The sequence below is a fragment of the Siniperca chuatsi genome, linkage group LG3, assembly GCF_020085105.1.
Source record: "Siniperca chuatsi isolate FFG_IHB_CAS linkage group LG3, ASM2008510v1, whole genome shotgun sequence".
Taxonomy (NCBI): Eukaryota; Metazoa; Chordata; class Actinopteri; order Centrarchiformes; family Sinipercidae; genus Siniperca; species Siniperca chuatsi.
In genome coordinates, this window is record NC_058044.1 from 10,173,063 (window position 1) to 10,195,210 (window position 22,148).

A 22,148-nucleotide genomic window follows, 5' to 3' on the forward strand; every position below is an offset into this window, starting at 1 on the left:
GGTGGCACTAGTTTTTTCAATTAGGTGCTGGGACTTTTACAGTTTCCACCCATAAGGGGGCGTGGTCGTTCTAAAGACAGGAAAGTGACGTATACCTGCTCTCATCCATTGCTGCTTGCAGCCTTGTTGGGGGGGGCGTTCAGAGCGCGAGGCAGTTTGGAGTGCGTGCCCGTTCAGAGTGGGCCGATTGCTTGGAGCGCTGTCAAGAGAACCGCTCATTTGATTGACGTCACACTCGACACTGCTCTCCCTTGGGTCCTCGATCGGATGAATGGTTCTCGAGATATGCCAGGGACAGTCATACACACATACAGACAGACAGACAGAGATTCCTTCCTTTATAGTTAGATGATGCTGCTACAGCGCCACCTATTGGCCAAATGGCACCAAATTTGTCATAGTCACTCAGAAATCATATCTACACATTCACCAAATGTGGTTGTAATAGCACAAAGCATTCAGACGATATGACATTTAATGACAATATAAGCCCTGCCTACAGCATTTGAGCAAACTTTGAGGGCCAGCTATAGCAAAACTGTATGGAATATCAAAAATCCGAAATGTAACTTTTTCCAGCTTGACCCAGAGATGTTTTGTACCAAATTTGGTGACGATTGCTCAAAATCTGTCGGAAGATTAGCGAAAAAACTGATTTGGACAAAATTCAAAATCGCGGAAAAGTGATCTAGACGCAAATGGGTGTGACTTATATGGATAGATTCGGCTGGACCAACAGAATCCAGGAAAAATGAATGTTGTTTGTGAGACTTAAGCTTCAAAAGTTACAGGCCAAAATGTAATGTTTGTTGTTATAGCGCCACCATCTGGCCAAATTGCACCAAACTCGACACTGCACTCCCTTGGGTCCTCAGCAGTACACCAACCAAATGTGAGGTCGATCGTATGGACAGACATACAATCAGAGATTCCTTCCATTATAGTTAGATACATTAACAGGCATCATTTATGTTGCACCATGCAGTTTTAAATTATCACTGAGAGGCTGAATGAATCATAATAGCCAAACACAGATGGACTGCTCCACCCTTTGATCCCTGACAAGAATGATTCACACATCTCATTCCTGCCGAATAATTTGAGAGCTCACTCTAATCTGCCAGCACATCTTTTATTCCTGACCTGGATTTTGAAAAGCCTCTCTGGAGCTGTAGATTTCTGTCAGAGATGACACATTTCTTGTTTGAGCAAATCAAACAGCGATATACAACAAGAAAAGTGGGAGGAGGTGGAAAGAAGAAAACTAGGTACCAAGTTTTGAGACTTACCAGTGGAAGAATCAGCAGCTATTTTCACATCTGAAGATCAAAATAAAAGGACTTGTGTGTATGTTCACATACCACGAGAAAAGAAGGCAGTTGGAACAGTTGGTTGAAGCAGGTGTTTTGTTGATTGATTTTTTTTTTTTAACAGTGTACCATCTAGGCCACTCCTTTGTGCCTCATCCTGGAAGCAAATAGCACTGGATCCTATAACAAAGTACACAAACGCACACACACACACGCACGTACGTTCAGAGGTCACCATTTAGACTTTGTGCTGGTAACTGATAATACACATACACACACTCACATGAGGGTTTGGCTGACACGTCCTCATTAGGCATCGAACAGGAAGAAAGGCAGCTGTTGACCACTGTTTTCAAACGATCAGCTCTTCGCTCTGTGGTTGTGTCTTTGTCTCTGACAGACAGGAAATGATAAAAAGTGGTCACTGCCTGTGTTTTTCCCAAGTAAATATACAATTCACAGTGAAAGATGGACAATTACTCATGAACTTTTACGTTTAGCGCTTGTTTGTGCTGTTTAGAGTCTTATATAATAACAATCTATGATGTATTTAAAATAAATCATGTATAAAATAATCTTAACTCCATTTAAGGTCCATTTACTAGCTTTTTCTTTAGCTTTCAGCTGCACACAGAGCCAGTTCCATTTGCTGAAGAACACGAAGCTCCGTGAAAAGTGGACTTTTGAGTTAAGATTATGTTATTGATTTTTTAATACAATATATACATCGTTTTATTCTATACATGACTTATTTTATACATCATAGATTGCACAAGGTCTATTTGCAATGTCGTGAATAAACCTCCATTGCTTCAAAATCTATAGGACTTACAGATGTCATGTGTACAGTTTACATACAGCAAACAGCATGAAAAGAAATAAAACAGCAATGTTAGACACAGAATAATTAAATTATTAAGACGACATCTGTATTAATTATAGAACAGCACAATTATAACAAAGATAATATTTTACAGGGCTGAGAAATAAAAACTACTCTAAACGACAATACTAAAAATTATTATTTAGTTCCATGGTAACATGACAAAATAAGTTTTACGGGGTGTCATGGTGAATTAGTGGTTATGACATATATATATATAACATACATATACATACTGATAACATAAATATACTGATTTTACTGGTTTCATTCTGGCCAGGGACCTTCCCACTCTCTCTAAAGGCTAAAAAGTTTTAGGGCAATATTTAACGGCAGTGACAGTGAATTCATTAGAGACTTGGAATAAATGCCTTTGTGACCTATGTGAAGCTGATAATACTCATCAGATTTATTTATTATTATTTAGTTTTAATCCATAGTTTGTGGTTTTGTTGATTGCATTACTGGATATTTTTATTATTTTGCACAAAACTAGAAATGTAATATTTTCTGTATATACTAAACACTCAGTAGCCAGTTTATCACGTACACGTAGAAAAAACTAATGCAGTTTAATACAACAGCCCTGCGATAAATCCTGCCTTCATGAAGGTTACAATGTTCAGTTTTTGTTGAAACTGTTTTGGCGCGATGTTGATTCAATTCTGTGGTCATTTTGGAAGCTGCAGTTTGTGTCTACTCTCATTTATATGACTCGGCTGGAAAACATATCAGAAACACTTAATAATATTATTTTGTGTTGCACTTTTCAAGCCAGAAGCACAAACGGCTTTCCAGAGGAATTGGAAATAAAGTGTGGTGACAAAACTAAGGGTACCATTAAGAAATAAAAGAAATAAACAGTAATATTAGACAGAAAGGAATTACGTTTGGACAGATTTAGAATGGGAACTTATAACAAAGATAATATTATGGAGGGCTGATAAATCAAACCAGAGTGCTAAACAAGTATCATTAAAGCTGGAGTTCTTTTACATATAAATGAATATCTGTTACATTCGAGCCCTTGTTGCCAAACGAGTTCACACAATGCTGATTAGGCCTATCACCGCCAGGTGAATCGCTCTGTATTTCGCAATATACAGAAGTTTAAAATCTGGTGTCTGTGGCGACATTCCCGTGCTGGTGCGGATCGGTAATGATGCGTTTCACGCCAACCAGCAGAAGCGGGGAGCAACCCAGAGCCATGTAGAGAGCTCTGCGATCCACCATTGCTGTTTAAAAAAGATACATTATTAATTAATTCCACTATAATTTCTGAGGCTGTTGTTTGTAGCGTTGTAACACTAATGGATATTGTAGGATGTGTTGTTTTGTACAAAAATATTTTCACTATATACTATACACTTGCCAGTTTAAGAGATTGCTAAAACTCAGTGTAGTGTAATACAGCTGCCCTGCAGGCTGTAGAGTTATATTATACTGAGAGGTGTCTCTAAAATCTTATCCACCGCATTGATATTAATGAGGGTAAACTACAGTCTCCAAAATGATGATACAGTTGAATCTCCTCTCTAAAACAGTTTCAACAAAAAACGGAACATTATAACCTTTTGTGAAGGTAAGATTTATTGCAAAACTTTTGTATTAGACTGCATTAGTTTAAAGTTTTTACAGTACAGTCATAGGTGTTTCTGTTACTTCCACCCCTATTAGAAACATGTATGAAAGTGGCAGTACTCATGTCATAGAAAATCCATTGATATTATAAATGCACAGTGCACTGTGTGTGTGTAAACGTTAAACAGCACATACGATTCTTATAGTTTTTCGGGGGAATTAAAAAGTTATGTCTGTAAAGTGACTAAAAGGACAAAGTCAGACATTTTTGGTGTGTGTGTGGGTGTTTGCAGTCATACCATTCGAGTCTGCACATTCCTCTTTGAACATCCCAGTAAGTGTGAAGAGGGCGAAAACCAGGAGAGAGAACATGATCGTCAACACCTCCAGCTCAGTCAATGGAGATGCCATCTACACCCGCTGCCACAGCTGTGTGTCGACATTGAACATCTCGTCTTGTTTTCCTTACAAAGGTGACATCCCATCACACACTGAGTCAAAATGAGGATGAATCACTTACCCAGAGTCTGTTACTGGAGCATTTAGATGTTGACCAGCACACAGCAGCTTCACACAGCCCCCCCCCCCTGTTTTGTCTCTCTCTATCACACACTTGCAAGAAGTGTGAAGAGCTAACTAACACATCTCCTCTCAAGTTCAAGTAAGATCATGTTAACCCTAATTACCAGTGGAAACACCCCATTTAAAATGTACAAATATGTTCATTTTAATATTTATGATTGCTCTACATGGTGGGAGAGATTTTAGTGTTTAAAAATACTTGTGCCCTCATTCACACGTCTCTGAACTGAAACTCTGTGACGATAAAGCTCAAGTGGTTTTCTGGTTTTCTTAGTAAGAACCCATGTGGTGGCTTTCCTTTTGCAATGGAACAAATCAGTTTGTCTTTGGAATCCATCCTTCCCATCTTCAAGGCCTAAGAGGCACTGAGCATACCTTCTTTAGACTGTTAAAAATGCCGCAAGTGTTGATGGAATAGCACTTTTTTTAAAATTAGAGACACCAAAACAAGTTCGTTCTGACCTCCCCATTTCCAATGTGGTTAAATGGTATTGCAACAATGTGTGTGGTCATGAATGCATGAATGTATGTGTGTGAAAAGGATGTGGGTGGGCATACATACACATCTGAGACACTTATTTAAGCACTTCTCGTTTTAGCAGTACTTATTGAAAACATGGCTACTGCTGCTAACAATCTGTTGTTCTCTATGCAAATATAGTATAAGCATAGTTCATGTCAGATTGTCAGTGGGGATATTTTCAGTGAATCCAGCAGTCTGGGGAAGTGAAAAACACAGGTGGATGTGAAAACATAAAACATTGAAGACAACTTGTAAAATTAAAAACACAGTGAAGTCACCAAGACATGAATAGCATCAGTTTGGACTACCAGACAGGGATCACTCATATGCAGAGAGCAGGGTTAAATCTAGAAAAGTAGGAAAAGTTCAAATTGCAGTGTGAATAAATGATAACGAGACTGAAGTGCCATTTCCTTTCACTTCATCATTCAGACTGACATCGTGTTCATATTTGCTGTTTTCTGTGAGAAGTTGTTGTTTTGCTCTAAACAATCATCATTTTCAGGTGACGTGAAATCTGCAGTTAACTTAAGCTTTCAAATCAAACAAATATGTTGATGTGTTGTTACTCCTGTAAGTCAACCTAAAATAACCTTTTTAGCTGTGTCAATCCACGCTTGTCGCCATTTTTTATGGCAAATTTTCTATCTATATTTTTCTGGCTCTGGCACAGGAAGATGGCCTCCTCATTCTTAGTCCCTTAGCACAATGCCAGACTTGTTTAAAGATGGGCAGCGATTCAAAGGTCTGGAGCCAGAAGAAGTTTAAAGGCCCTGAAAGTTACGCTGATTAGAGCTCTAGTTTGAAGGTGGTGGTAGCTTTGATAGGAATTACATGAGGTCACAGGGCTCTATGTACTAATAAGCACGATAAAGGTGTAATTGGCCCACCCAATCACGTGCAACAAAGCTCACAAGAGGGAGATGTCCATCAAACACAGTTTGTACATGGCCACACAGTCCTGAGAAGAGGTCTAATCAACTAAGTGAAATCACTTGTGCAGTCTTCGTACTATAGGTGTGCAGAGCCTTTAATGCAAAATCTGTAAGAAGTTATGTTATTGTCTGATAATGTTTCACCACTGCAGCAGTATTTTTGGTCCATGTCCGGTTGGCGCATTTTGGGCTTGACACAAATAATAACATAAGTAAGTGTAGCATAGCCATTCATGCCTGACTCATCAGTTTTCACTTTATTGTTGTATAAATCTGCCTTCGACTTCGACCACACCTCAGAGGTAAAAACATAAAAAGGCGGGGTGCTCCGGTGGTCTAGGCGCTTAAGGAGCTGACCATGAAATCGCAACATCCCCAGTTTGAGCCGTGGCATTGCATATCATCTCTCCTTTCCCTCATTTCCTCTCACCTCTCTACTATCGACTTTCTAATAACAATACAATATATGCTAGCCCTGTTTAAAAAAAAAAAAAAAAAAAAAAAAAAAAAAAAAGGAAGAAGAAGTTAGAACACTAATGAGATCGCCAAGCCTTGGATAAAATGGAGTTGTTTGCCTCTTCACCTCAGTCAGCCGCTGCTCTTCAGTGACCACTTTAAGTCACCCATTTTCCAGTTATATCAATCATAATCCTCATGGCCTGAGACAACTTGAAATAGGATTACACCCTCACCACGCAAACACACGCACACCCACGGTTTGTGTATGATTTTTGTAGGTTTTTCACTTCATGGCAAGTCAGAGGACTAATGTGCCTTTATTCCTTTAACATGACAGAAGAAATGAGGTGGCTTAACATCTATCAACACACTGTTTCTCACCAGGGAGTCCCTGAACAATCAGGCCGTGTGTGTGTGTGTGTGTGTGTGTGTGTGTGTGTGTGTGTGTGTGTGTGTGTGTGTGTGTGTGCAGTCCATGTGCACAAGTTGCGTAAGCTTATTAGCAGCACCCCTGGTCAGAGGAGGAGATTGAGGTTAGTCTAAACCCTAATCCTTGTGGACCGTATGCTTATTACCCAGCAAGCACGCCAAAATCCTGGCTCCGCCCCTCCGAGAAAGACACACACACACACGCATATGCTCACACACGCATCACTACAACACACTTTTTCCATGTCTCCTTGTGTACTGCTCAGCTCCATATCAACTCTTCCTCTCTCTCTCTCTCTCTGTCTCTCTCAGCAGGAGGTCAGTGAAGGAAGAGGGGGAGGAGGTGCTGCACACTGTTGAGTAGTTTCCTAGTCGTCATGACGACCTCACGCCCCACCATCTCCAGAGCTGTCTTCCTGTTGCCACGGTGACCTGATCCTGTTCCATCTCTGCTCCTCTTGATGATCCAGATTGGGCTGATAAAGGAGAGCGACGTCTCCTTAACCCTGAAAACAACTCGTGGATGGGACAGCGGATCACACGCAGGGACGCGGATCTGAGGACAGGAAGGCGCGACGTGCTGGGAATGCTGTGGGAGTAACACCGGAGTGTTGCCTGGAAACAGCAGCATGCCAGTACAACAGATAACTGTGGTTCCGGCCAGGGAGACAGCCAGCAACGGCAAGAGCGGTCCTCGCTCCAAAGACAAGACCGAGGTGAGTTGCTGACCTCTTAACTCTGTTCTCAAGCCTCTGAGGTGCCAGTAAATACTCTGTAGGCTTATTTCTTTTTTCTTTTTTTGCGGTTAAGTCTAGTCTAAACTAGTCTAAAGTTGGTCAGATCACAGAAATGTAAGATTCCAGAGATGATGTTTGTGTTGTCAGAAGGCAGAAGTAATTTGGTCCTTGAGCATTGATCTTGGTGACTATAGAGGAGGTTGCAGATGTGTGTGTGTGTGTGTGTGTGTGTGTGTGTGTGTGTGTCTGTGTCTGCGTGTGTGTGTGTGTGTGTGTGTGTGTGTGTGTGTGTGTGTGTGTGTCAGCCTCTAGTATCAGCTGACAGTCTTTCCAACTCATTCACCTCATAGATGCACTCAGCAGCCTTTTATCACTGTAAAAAACTTGGGGGTTTGATGCTTTCAGCTGCATCTTCTTTAGAGCCTGACATCACATCACATCATAAAACGTCAGATCATAAAATATCACATCATAGAACGTCACAACACGTCGCGTCACCTCACATCACCTCGTGTTACGTCACATGCATACGGCTATAAAGTGTTTTTCTGTGACAGCAGGGAGGATTCGAGGTAGGCAGAGTTAAGGACTCATAGCATCAAGAGAAACAACGTCATCGTGGCCATATATGAACTAAAGAGTTGGGTTCTTATGAAAACTATATAGTTTACAAACTCATGCAAGTGGTCGAATGGTTCTTGGCAGCTTAGTGTCATTCATGCACTTGTCTTGTGCATGCACTATGTATTTGTTACTAATAGCTTCACTATGACTCTACTTGTTAAAACGGAAACGGGAACTTAAATAGCCTGTGATGTCTTTTTGGTGTATGTCAAAATGGTTTCACTTCCTCATATTTGGCACAATATTCTAATGTCATTTATTCATTGCCCTACAGTAGTCGCAAGACCTGCCTCTAAAAGTCTTGACTATTGGGTACCTAGCTTTTTGAAAGATGTATTGTCATTTGTTACATTACCTGTAATCTCTTTACTGTCGGCTGTCTAAATAAGGTGGAAAACACCCCTCCAACCCTACAAAATAAAAAACTTAAATTAGGAGCAAAACGACTGACCATGATGTGTTTCCAGGTCCTAGAAAATATCGATTCCAATTCACCAAGTCGTTCTGTACAAACAGGTGGAACAAGTTGTGTATTTAAAAGCTTTTTCACCCAACTTCAAACAGAGGAATGTGGTGGCTACATGGCACGCATTTAGACTATTAGGTCACGAGGATGACAACAGACTGCATGTTTAACATGCAAACTTCTTGTATAGCAGTTCTATTTTAGGTTACACCACAGTCTGCAATTATCCACTGATAATGACCTGTGTGGACAAAAAAAATATACATTTATTTTGTAGATTTGTTGTGTGAGGATACAATAATGCACAGCTGTAAGACTGAAATAACACATACATGCCTGCTGATGGTACTTAATAATAATCTTGTTTTAATGAGCTCTATGTGCACTTTCTGCTCCTTCTGCAGTGTAGATCATCTCCATGGTAGACTGCAATCAGTCCAGCATATTTAATTATCTTATTGACTGATGCAAGTCTTTGGTTTGTATAACGTTTTTTCGAATCCAACTCTTAATCCATATATAAAATATAACAAAGCTGAAGTATAAAGTTGAACAATTTTACTTTAATTTTTAAGATAATCTTATTTTTAGGTATAAAAACAATAGATTGAGGAACAATATACCCAGGAACACATAGAAAATGTAATTTTCATTTCACTGGACCTGTTAAATGTAGTTCTGCATGTTTTAGCCCATTTACTACGAATCGCTGATACTATATGACATATATTTCCTACTGTTCCAGGCATCTATTGGTTTCATTCTTCTGAAAATAAATTAGCTCTTAGACTCTTGAAACTTACCTGAATTCTGCAATCCATCACAGTGAACATCAAGTCTGCATTAATTTTTCTTAAAGTTACATTGTTTACATTGTCTGGCAGTTGATTTTCATCCCAAAAAAAATACATTTAAGAATACAAAAAAATGTAAGGACTGCATTTGAAAATGCAAAAATGTAACATTGACATGATTTATAGATAAAGAGCTAACTTGCAGATACACTGGTGTGGTCCTTTAAACATCCATTTGAACTACATCTCAAAGCTGTAAAGTTTTCTACTGAATATTCAAAAATATAGCAAATAGCTAAGTTATCATCGAAAACAAATGTCCTGTCTTCCATCTACCAACTCCGCTGTTCACAAATCTACTGCAAGTGTACAATATTTAAAATGCTATGGCTTTAACCTTAAAGGCCTTAATCAGCTTCTTACTATAAGTGATGTGATCTTAGATATACACACTGTTGTCTGCCACAGTTAGAACAATACTGGCTGTATTGTGTTTTTTATGTGCTCTTCTCTCTGGTTTGAGGTGGGCGTAAAAAGGTGTTGGAAAAAGGTGATGTCACATATTGACATATAACAATAAAGAGTCTGGTGACAGTTTTCGGGTTGTTTGGTTATGTTGCCACGGAGACACCACAACAACTGATGATGCAGATTAACTGAGTTTTGCATATTATTCTATTCTTATTTTGCTTATTCACGTAAGGGATAATGCCCGACGAGGTGTCAGGAATTAATAGACAACAGGGAGGCCAGAACCGTCCCACTTATACCATGGTCATTTGCCAAAGGAAAAAAAATAAGACCATAAATTTATATTTGGATGCGTTTGCAATCAAAATCTAAAGTTTTTCACAAGCCATAACTCAGTTTCCCTGGTAACACCTGAGGGTTTGACTAATACCTGGAACAATCATTACCATCCCATAAGATTGTTATGCAATGGGAACGTTGTTCACTACTCCAGTAACGAGAACGAACCTTAGATACGACTTTGCAACGGGTTACATTTCTAGTCCACTCAGCTCATAGAACCCTTTGGCTCAGCTATGAGCCAGAAAGCTAACGTTAACATTGCGTTCGGTTGATTAACAGTTAATATAATCTAGATAGGTCATGTGTACTGTCGGCCGCAGCCTGAAGTAGTGAGTTGAATAGCGAATGGGGTGTGAGATCATCGCTTAAGTTCAGAGGGGCAGTGTACTTCTTGCAGCTTGTGTGTTACAGTCACCATCCTGTTGTGTTCAGAGGATGAGGCACTGAAGGACTACACTGAGTCTTGTAAAGAAGAGCTTCTGATTTTTAGAACGGTGAACTGAAGAAGAAGAAATATTTCATGTTGTGAAGAAATACTTTAGATTTGAAACAAAGTGTTAAGGTCCTTTTTAAAAGCTGAGATTCTGTAAAACATGTTGTGATCAAATATAAACGGTGCAGCTGCAGCTTCATGGTTGGTTGTCTAAATGTGGCTGTAGGTGTTTTTTGATCGCGAGCCAGAGTACAGAACCAAAATATAGCCCTCAGTCCACGCTACATCACTTAATCCCCTCTGCAGAAACATGCACATGTCCTCACATAGACTCACCAAGGTCTCTGCTGTGCATCAGAGTGACGGCAGAGGAGCAGGCACTCGGGTAAGTGACAGTAGGATGTTATCTCTGATATAGCACTTTATCACTACTGAACTGTAGGCAGAGGTTATACGAGGCTCCAGCAGGAAGGACCAGAGTGTTTTACTGTGATCTTCTGGTTTTCGGTTTGTGTGCAACTTTTCTTGCAATGTTCTTCAATGGTTGTTGAAATTTGGCAGTGCTTTGCTGTGTCTTAGACCTGTCAGGCTTTTAAATCAGGATACTTTACATTACAGGTTCTTTGCTTGTAGTGAGGAGTAAAACCTTTAGATACACGAAAACCTATAGAGGGACAAAGATGGAGCCAGTGTACAACTGTATGAATTCAAGACTGGTATTAAAAATTGGCTCATACATTTATGGGAATAGATCATTTGCCTTTAAAAAAATGTCTATAGTCTATTTGTGTTTATTAGGTGTGAGCCAAAGAGTAGGGACATCTAAATGTGATTATGATACAGATGCAGCTACTGTGCAGATGCTACAGACCAATACACATAGTGCTGTATGAACAGACAGGGACAGTAGTGAGACTGCATAGCAACTCATGGATAGCAAGTTCAACTGTTGTTTCACTCAGTTCAAATGTGCCAATCGTAAAGAAATACTCTGACGTTTGAAAAACATTATTGCTTAGCTTTCTTACCAAGAGTTAGATGAGAAGATTGATATCAGTTTATTGTCTGTGTGTCCAGCCGTGTTTAGCTTAGCCTGGCACAAAGACTGGAAGCAGGGGGAAATGGCTCTGTCAAAGGTGCCTTCCAACAACAACTTTAAAATTGTCACATTAACATGTTGTTTTAGAAGCCCTCGTGTGACTTTCAACACTTCTGGGGGATTCTTACAAGTGTAGGTTACTAGCTTATAAGCTAACAAGAGTAGCTCTTTCCCCTGCTTCAAGTCTTTGTGCCCAGCAATGCTTAACACCTGTTAGACCAATTTCTCTACTGAACACAAAGAGGAAATCGATAGCAATCTTCTCATCTAACACTGTAACACTAACACTCATCCATACAGCTGACATAAAATTACAATTTTGTAATTCTGCTTTAAAGAGTCCACTGCAGGCATCTGTATGGCTGTGTTGTGGTGTGTTCATGCGCTGTGGAGACGACACTTTTCAAGACAGATGGGGGCAGTTGTTTTTAATGAAAAAATAATAATTCTTATTATTCTTGTAATCATGACCATGTATGTTGTTTGTTTTTCAAGTTTTATTTTCTGACAGCTTGGCTGTGAATGCAAAGGTTTTTGACATCTAGAGCTTTACATGAGCACATGAATGCACCACATGAATATTTAATACTGAGAGTATTAAAATGATGAAGTGGCACAAATATCTGTATCTTCTCAGAAATGCAAATTCAGATCACCTGAACAGCACACGTGCACAGCCGCTGGCCTCATAATTAAAGACATTTTATTTTAATTTCTTTTTTAACCACATTATGGAAGTTTGGAGTAGTGATATGTGATTTATTGACAGATAATCTGTTGCATGTCTCGTGTCGGAGGAATGTGCAACTTGAAAACAATGAGATAACTCGTTTGGGTCTGCCCGACCTTCATCAGGTTCATGAGCATCACAGCACACTGCCTCAGTCATCTAATCAGAGGACTACAGAGGCTGGTCTGACTGATCTCACCTTGAACTTAGCCAGCCTCTAGAATGTTTCTTTTACTATTTAGATTATATGGATGTTACTCTATAAATTCACTGATGAATGATACTGTTTATTTATGCGATTGCACATCTTTGACCTGTGACTATTTGATGTTGCTGTAAGATTCATGATATATCAGTATGTTTGCTCTTAAATTCACTTGTTCTTTACTATTTTCTGACCTTTGGAGAGCTTTGAGGTTACTTGGATGTTGCTTAAGATTTATTGGTATCGTTATAGTGAGTCATTTTGTATCTTTCTAATCTTTTTAATGCTATTTTCTGACGCATATGCTTTGAGTCAAACCAATCTCTGTAGTCCTCTGATTGGATGATTGGTTGACTGAGGCAGCGCGTTGTGTTGTGATACTGCCCATATATACCTGATGTAACGTTGTAACCAAATAAACATTTCAGCAGTAAGCGACACAGAGTTCTTCTCATTGTTTTCATGCCTCATAGGCCCAGTACATGTGTCCATCTCGTCTAACAGAGGAGGTTTGCTTTGACTCCACACAGGACTACTGATTTAAATCTGGCAAATCAGAAAATCCCTTGATCAGCTTAGACGATGCAGTCTTGTGCTTGACAGTGTCTTGCTTATTTATTTCGCTGAACTGCACGGTGTACCCACAACTGAGTCTATGTGTGGGTTGGTACACCCAAGCTCTGTTTTGCTTTTTGTATGTCAAGTATAAAATATTATAAAGAAACCACCCACATGAGACAAACATCAACTTTGAACTCATGATACATTAAGCTTATAACTTTCATACTGCTAAACCTATAGGTAATACATACTATGTATAAATACCAAGACCTTTACAAACAGACCTCTAACATGTATTACATGTAAGCAGACACGTATTAAAGACTATTTGCATTCATTTTAAATTTAGATTTTTTTTTAACACTGTTGTCTTTCCAAATGGCTGAGCCTGTGTATTTTCAAGGACACCAGAGCTGTGGAGTAATTTAATAAATATTATTATAGTCAACAAATCCCATCAAAAGATCGAAACAATGAATTGATCCTACAATTATTATCTGTATAGTCAGAGCCTTATATATATCTTATTCCTCTGTGCCATAGACCTCCATTGCGTCCAATGCAAGGATGACACGTTCTCTCGCTTCCTTCCCAGCACTGTAGTTTATTTTGAGTCAATCCCACATACACCGTCCTGCCGTAAATACACACATTAATTCACAGCTGAAAATAGTCCCTATTCTTGTTTGAACAATGTTTGCTTAAAACTACAGTGTCCATATGTGTTAGGAAATGATTTGGCATTTTAATAAGTGAAAGTATAAATCCAGACCTGTTTTTATTGAGAGAATAGAGCAAATTTAAACAGTTTACATCTCTGACTTACATTGCCAGTTCCCTCTTTTCCTTTTAAAGTGAACATACAAATAACCAAAAAGAGACAAACTAAGAAAAATAAAAGAGAAAAAAAGAAGAAACAAAAGTACTGACCCCAAACTGTACTCACTGAAATATTGTCATGCACTTGATACAGCAGTATTTTAAATTAGGACACAGGCAAGTACACCTGTACATTTATTTTTTAAATATCAAAGGTAGTGACTCTATATAGAAAAGGAACCACAATAAGTGACGTTCCTGTATATATGAATATACAAAGACACACACACACACACGCGCACACCCCAATAATAACTAAAAGAATGAGGAATCCATTCAATTCAGGCAGGGATGGTATCAATATAATGGAGCGGCCTACAGCGGACAGTAACTGTTTGAAATACAATCAGAAGTCTTAGGTCGGTCTGAGAGAGCCACAGACAGGAAGGGAAGTCAGAAAGTATTGAGAGACGAACAATGCAGTTGTTTGATTTTGGTCTTTTCATGGGATTTATTGGAAATAAGAACATTTTCAGAATAACAACCCTTATCTTTCAAATCTAATTTTCTCCTGGATATATACTATCACTACATATCGCTTTAACTTTCACTCTATTTTATGCTTCAGTTCCTTTTCCACTGCCCACTCGCTCCAACAGCAGATCGTTTCTAAGTATAACTTACCCAACCCACAACAGAGTAAGTGTGAAGTCAACATGCTCTGTTTAGACACCTACCAAGAAATTCTGATATTTTAGGGACAAAAAAAATGAGTAGAAATGCTGTCCACTACTTATTCACTATATGGATCAAACTCCCGCAGCAACTAGCCTGCATCCATTTATTTCACAATTTAAAACAATAAGTAACTCATGTGAACACAGAGACACTGCTGAACTAGGTATGAGTGATATATATATATATACACATACAGTCAGATGATAAAAATGTGTCTACTTTAAGAGATTTTGCCTTTGTTTATACCGAAGTAACTACCGCTTTAAAATCTCTAGGTGTATTAAGCCACTGTAAATAAGTTATCAGGACTGTTTTATGGCAAATTAGGATTTTTATATGATTTTTGCATCAATGTGATGAACTACTTTGATTTGTCAGTTATTTACTCTGCTGAATTACCCCAAAACAGACATTTCTGTCTGGTTATTTTATCCATTAATAATTTCTCAATTGGTTTTTCAGAAAATCTACTATATCATGGTTTAAAGTGATAATATAACATTACATATATCGTGATAAAGGGTTTCATGCATATCGCCCACTTGTGAGCGGACATGGTTAGAGAGTGTATTTGTGTCTGGAAAATAAAAATAAAAACGTGATTCAAATACCATGGTGGTTTACCGACGTAAACATGGTAACTCCTACACAGAACTGTCTACTGGTAACTGAAACTTGCTAGCTCCACTGCTGCAGGCAGCGAATGAGGCCACAGATGTCTGTGCTCTAGGAAGTTTTAGAAAAGTGCTATTAGTTTGCTTTAAATAGAAACACATTGCAGAGCAGCATCTTGTACACTTAGCAGGACGACCAGGTAATAGGATTGTCCGGCTTTAGCTCTGGTCACAATGAAATAACAAGGACACGTGTCCATGCATGACTTCTGACGCTGGATTTTAACCAATCAACACAGAACCAGCGAACACTGAATACTATAGAACACGTGTGTGCTGCTCAGTTTGATTATAATGTTTTTGTCTTCATTGCTGAGTTAAAGTTTGTCCAGTTTTTCTATCTTTAGCTACTTTTACAACACAAAAGTCATGAAATGTTCTCACATTTCACTTATTTTGGGGGGGCTTTGTAGGTGAACTTAAAATTGAAAATCTAGTTTGAAAATTGAATGTACAGCTTCTGATGTGGAAATCTTTGGGCAAAATGAAACTGACAGCAGATTAGAGCTGAAACAATCAGTCGATTAAGCGATTAGTTGATTGACAGAAAAGAGTGTTGATAATCAATGAACCCTTACAGTGTTTTAAAATGGAAAAATATGGGAAATATTCTCTGGTTTCAGCCTCTCAAATGTGAAGCTTTGCCACTTTTCTGTTTTATAATATTTTAAATAAAATATCTTACAAAACAGGACATTTGAAGACATCATCTGGGGCTTGACATTTTAGAGACTAAATTATTAACCAATTTACTGAAAATAATCAATAATCATTCTACAGCTGATCACATCTAAAATGTTATGGTAAGATGAATGCGCCCTGTGTTGACATGAGTGCAGTGAAGTATTGTTCCAGTAGCTTATTAATGTTAGATTTTGTGTTGTGCGGCAGAGAAATCGCTGGTTTAAACAACTCAGGCAGCTCAGGTGCCATTAAAGCATCACATACTTCTCTGTGTTCTCTAATGATTTTCTGTCTCTCCTTCTCCCTGCAGGGGAGGAAGGCTCCCGGGCGCTCAGGGAGTCGATCCAGCAACATCTCCAAGGTAACCGCTAAATATCAGAGAGCCAATATCAAGGTCACAGTTCAGAGTGTATGGTAGCATCGTTTATCCAAGCAGAATCTGATGTGCAAGAATGTGGTAATGATAGAAGTGTTACTAACCAATCAATATATGGTTGCTCTAAGTACACACTGCTGTATTTATGTCTCATGAGACACTAAATTAGGCTTTAAGCTCCTGTTTCATATTAACTATAAATCAAATGGGAATGTGGAAGGGTTGCTCATAGTAATAAACCCACAGAGAATCATTACTTGTAGCTCAACAGGTCACTTGAGCCTGTTAGCATCTTTTACCAAATTAACTCTATGTATCAGTCTCACCAGTCTCAGCCCCATTTTTAACAGCAGTAGGGAGCTGTTTTTTGGGTTTTTTAGCAAAAACGCTCACATAAATAAAAGATAAAGATGATTCAGGATGAAGTTGAAATCTAGCTAATGTAAAAAGCCAAACATCTAGCAGCTAACGGCTCGGATACATTTCTCATGAGTTGGTGGAGGCCAAACCAGAGCTAAAAAGAGAGTGAATACTGGGCTTGTCAGGCGGCTAGAAATAAAGAAATACTCAAAATGAATGCCAGTGTTTCTACGTGGATGCTGGATATGTACGTGGGTAATTTTTTTACTAACATGTTAGCAATAACAACTTGATAAGGCCAACATATGTCAGGGCTGTATGTTTGTGAGCTTATTTTGCAAAAAATTTATTAATTCAGCTTTAAGATAATTCATGTTTATGATTTATCATAATATTATTCTTTATTTTGGTTATGTGATCATTAGAAAGTGTGTAAAAATGTTTTGATAAACTAGTGATGGTTGATGACCAGTGACAGATTGGTGTAGTAGCATAGCAGCATGGAAGCTAATTTAAGTATGTTTGTTCTTTCAGGCCAGCAACTCTACAACAGGACTCACCACAGCCTCAAAAACATCAATCACCCCGTCTGGTCAGGACATATGCAGGTAAGACAGCTGTCTCTTTAAGTTTTACCCAGAATTACAGTCACCTTGTCAGAAGGTACAGGACCGATGCTTCTTGAATATCTGCAAACATCTTTCTTAAAGCCAGGCTCCAGAGCAGCCACAGTTCTCAGTTTAAAGCTTCTTCTCCACTGAGTGGGGGACTCAATGGGTGTGCCGCACCCCGAGGGGCATTAACAAAATTACAACGGAGGCTGAAACTCCAATGGGTGGAGGAACATGAAGCTGATTGCAGATCCTTCAGCTTCTTATATAAACTGGTGGTGTGGTCATCATGGTGACAGGCTCAGTCCTGTGGTTTCAAGACTGAAAGGACGCTGTGTTTGATAGCAGTGTGATGTACATGAGTGCTTGGACCTCCATTTGTCACATACCATGATCAAATAATTTCCTATTCTGATTACCTAGCCTGATAATCAGGACTACATAGCCATTTTGTTTTCACATTTTTTTGTTCGGTTGTTATTTTGTCTGAACCACTCAGTAGCAAATGACATATCTGTCTCGCCAACATCATTTTCAGTCAACATGGAAGCTGGTGGGAGTTTCTAGGAACTGTTTACTTAATGTTTTTCCACATTGATCAGAAAAATACGCAGAATTTACACTTGACATTTAAACAGAGATTCAGAAGTCTGGGATCGGGCTAGATATTGTCCTAATATCAGTCGGCTCGGAAGGATGCTGGCCAATGGCACTTTAAAGGGTTACAGAATTACAAAAAAGTATATTTCCCCCTATTAAGTGGTATCGAGCAATGCAGATTTACTTTTATTTGGTTTGGAGATACTTCACTCAGTTACAATCGAGCTGAAAGTAATTTGGTTTATGGTGCTCAAAACACTGACATATTTCTAGAAAAAAATGTTATTCAGGATAATTAAGAGATCTTGCTTTTAAAGAAATAGTCTGTGTGAAAAGTGTTGACAGTGAGGTTTGTGGGTTTTCCAGAGTAACGGGGACACCGATTCTGAAAAGAGCTTTTGCCGTTGACTGTTTTTAATGTCATTTTTAAAAAAAAAACTGTGACCACCATAGATGAAATCCAATTCACCTCCACTGTATTGAGGTGAAGGCAAAAAATCTCCAAACCTGTGCATATAAAGACAATTCTGCATAGCTAGATTGTAGGTAACATACTGTATGTTTTTTGTTATTTTGGTAAACTGACCCTTTAAGTGCTTACAATCAGGTTTCAGCTCATTTGTTTCATTAATGTCATCACATTCATGTCTTTTCCATCTTGTTTCACCTTGTTTTTACACATCTCCATCTGTGTGTGTGTGTGTGTGTGTGTTCAGTCCTGGCCAGCTGACCCGCTTAGAGGAGGATGCTTCTGAATCACAAAAACACAACAAGCACACACACACCTCTGTGATGACCATCACCAGCACAACTCTGGGCTCGTCAGCTCAGGCCCAGAAGAAGCAAGTGAAGCGCCGTCACCGCCGCAAGAGGAGCAGCTGCACCACCCTCGACTGCGTGGAAACCAACGCCAAACAGGAGCAGACCGACCGCAGCCTCAGCTCCGACCGCAGCGAGCGGGGGGAGCAGAGGGAGCGGCCTTCCAAGAACCAGAAAGAGCTCCCACCTCGCTTCCGCTGCTCAGGGGCCCCCGAGTCAGACTCCACCTCCGAGGATGAGGCGAGGCGCGAGGCCCGCAGCTGGAGCAAAGAGAAAGCCCGAAGAGTGCGCCGCCGCAGCGGAAGCAGCCGAGAGAGGGATGGAGCGAACAAAGACAAAGCAGAGATCATGGAGCTGCAGTCGGTGGGCTCAGATGAAGGGAAGGAGAAACAGCCTCTGGTGGAGGACGGCGGAGGCCTTAAGAAGCGGCACAGCAGCAGGGCCTCGATGAAGAGAGACGGCAACGTTTCACCGAGGGAAGGCTCACAGAGCAGAGATAAGAGATGCAAGTCACGCAGCCCAGGAGGCAGCTCCTCATTGGCAGAGGACGGCGAGGAGCTCATCACCAAGAGATACCAGGAGAAGGGGTCAGGGGGTGGGGACATGTCAGTGCCCACACCACAGAAACACTGCGGTGTGAATGGAGGCACAGCACAGCCCTGCTCTGATGACTCCGAGCTGGAGGTCTGCAGGTTAGTGTTTGTGAGCCTATATGAGTGTGGGTGTGTGCACTAATCATCTATCAATATCAGGTTCAAGTTCAACTTTATTGTCCAAAATGGGAGATTCTCTTTGTCAGGGATGTAAAAGATACCCAAGAAAAATAGTACAGAGGCTGCATATAATTACCTATACTGATGTGTGTGTGTGTGTGTGTGTGTGTGTGTGTGTGTGTGTGTGTGTGTGTGTGTGTGTGTAGGATCTGCCACTGTGAGGGGGATGATGAGTGCCCGTTGATAATGCCCTGTCGCTGCACGGGGAGCCTGATTTTCGTCCACCAGGCCTGTCTCAACCAGTGGATCAAATCCTCAGACACTCGCTGCTGTGAACTCTGCAAGTTTGACTTTGTTATGGAGACGAAGCTCAAACCTTTATGCAAGGTGGGCACACGCTCATGAGTCTCATTCAAAGCTGTTAACTGGGATCTGCTCCTCCAGACGGGACTGTCAGGCTGTAATAATGATCATTTCTCTCTCTCCCTTCAACCAATGTTGCCTCCCATCCCCTCTCCATCTCCACCCCTGTGTCTTCCAGTGGGAGAGGCTACACATGTCGAAGAGTGAGAGGAGAAAGATCTTCTGTTCAGTGTTGTTTCACCTGATAGCAATAGTCTGTATGTTGTGGTCAGTCTTCGTTCTGGTGAAGAGAACCGCGGAAGAGATCAGACTTGGGAAGAATGGTGAGTACGTTTCCCCTGACTCCCTCTCTCACATACCAGAGACATGCAGAGTAAAATTTGAAACTTTTGATCATTTTCGGCATCGATGAAACAGTATCGTGAAATTAAATGAAAGGTACCGTGGGGAGTTTTAATTGTAAAACGCTGTTTTCCTCACATTCACTATTTCTCACCAAGGTATTGTGTGTATACATAAGACCTAACAAACATGTTCATGCTTTTCCTACCTCAGTCAACATTTGCAAACCGTACCTTTTTTTTAAGTTGGCTTGCAGTGAAATACCGGGTGGCATACTGCATTTCATCAGTTAAATCATATTAATGATTACAATTCAAAGATAACAAATATATAAATATATGTAGTATGAAAATGCTATAGGTTTATAAGTAGGTTGGCTGTGCAATTTTTCCATTATATAAAAATGTACATATGTCACAGTTGTAAATATGTATGACTGCCCTGAAATTTGTATCACATCCCGTCTGCACATGTGCATCCTCATGTTGGTAAAACGCCTAATACAAACAATACAGCACCATTGAAACACTGCACTCTAGTGCCCCTAGTGGTCAAAAACGCCACATTGTACAGTCAACCTTTTCACCTGCTGATCTTTACACCTGTCTGACTCTGGTGATGTGATTTTGAAGAAAAGTTTCCTGCGTAGTCATTCGTTGTATTCATGTTTTCTCTAGTAAAACACAAGTATGTGTATGAAATGTACAGTGTAAATCTCCCAGCCTATAAACTTAATGATGGTCATCCCCAAGTGTCCCTCTGCACATTAGGGGTCTAGTGTTGAAGAATTGCACATATATTCCAAGTCACAGTAATTTGTAATTTTACCTAGTTTCACATATTGTTGCATAAAAAGATTTAAATCATACCATGTTATCTCAAAATTACCATGAAGCTCATGCAAAGTGCAGTAGCTTTGAAATAAATTAATTGCTACATCAGTGACTTTAAAAAGACACATTCACTTGATTTGTGGATACAGTATATTGTTCATGTTGTTGCTCATTAACTACAAATTGCATGAACTTTGTTACTACAGATGACATTTCCTGATAAATTTCCTACTTTTCAAGCAGTTATTTACTTGCTTGTAAGACCTGAAATTAGTTTGATCCAAACTTTCCAAACAAAACCCAGAGAACAAACTGTATGCAAATTCAAATGATGTGAAAACGGTCATCTCAGATGTTCGAGTTCATCATCAAGGACAGTAATTCACCAGCAAGGTTTTCAATGCAGTCTCTGCTTATAATCTCATTACCGCAAGATGAAACCGTATCATGAGAAAAGAAAGAGCCTGAAGGTTCACTGACTACACAAGACGAGTTTCAAATCTCTACAAACTGATCTGCACACTGTACTGACGTAAACTGAAACCAGTCTATGGAAAATAGTTTCAGTAATGTGACGAAGACATGAACTACAAGTAAACATGCAAAACCACCAGTATGTTCTTTTGTTTTGACTGACAGGTCACATGATGGCCTGACAAAATAGACCCCTCAGTGCTTTTGTGTGTTCATTGTTGTGTTCGTTGATGGTGTTGTGTGTTGTGCTGTGACCATAGTGTATCTGTATTATTATTCTCATATTATAGGACCTAAGGTTAAAGGTAGCAAACATAGATGCAGTATATGTTAAAAACACATAATATAGATTGATAAACATTAATATACATTAATTGTTTATCATAAACAATAGCATAGAACACATTTATTCGGAGATCATAGAAATAAAAAGAAATTACACTCACTCTTGATTGCAGAGGAACTATGGAGAGTTTCTCTTCTGAAGTACTATTCGTCACAGGGTAAGCACAGCGCACACCACCCATCATGATCCGTCACACATCCTGCAGGTCGACTTACAGCCGCTCTGTGTGTTT

At 39.6% G+C, this 22,148-nt stretch overlaps 1 protein-coding gene and 1 long non-coding RNA gene across 5 annotated transcripts in view; one reads left to right on the top strand and one right to left on the bottom strand.

Moving 5' to 3' along the window:
* Positions 1-22,148, top strand: part of march1 (membrane-associated ring finger (C3HC4) 1) — a 35,271-nt gene that overhangs the window by 11,014 nt on the left and 2,109 nt on the right. Inside the window, exons 3-10 of one of the 3 annotated variants that reach the window (XM_044189622.1) lie at positions 7,015-7,020; positions 7,173-7,418; positions 16,390-16,440; positions 17,350-17,423; positions 18,743-19,537; positions 19,765-19,945; positions 20,100-20,244; positions 22,029-22,073. In XM_044189622.1, the coding sequence (XP_044045557.1) occupies positions 7,332-7,418; positions 16,390-16,440; positions 17,350-17,423; positions 18,743-19,537; positions 19,765-19,945; positions 20,100-20,244; positions 22,029-22,073 (1,378 nt within the window). In that variant the 5' untranslated portion in view covers positions 7,015-7,020; positions 7,173-7,331. Of the gene's footprint in view, positions 1-7,014; positions 7,021-7,172; positions 7,419-10,018; positions 10,955-16,389; positions 16,441-17,349; positions 17,424-18,742; positions 19,538-19,764; positions 19,946-20,099; positions 20,245-22,028; positions 22,074-22,148 lie in introns of those variants that run through there. The other 2 variants (XM_044189623.1, XM_044189624.1) reach the window with 2 other exon arrangements.
* Positions 97-7,007, bottom strand: LOC122873215. 2 transcript variants are annotated; one of them, XR_006377375.1, is made up of 5 exons: positions 4,295-7,007; positions 4,074-4,203; positions 1,594-1,703; positions 1,290-1,490; positions 97-277 (listed from the first exon to the last, which is right to left on the bottom strand). It is a non-coding gene; the product is annotated as an uncharacterized LOC122873215 (long non-coding RNA). The 2 variants fall into 2 exon arrangements; XR_006377374.1 differs by lacking the exon at positions 4,295-7,007 and having other exon boundaries at positions 4,074-4,247.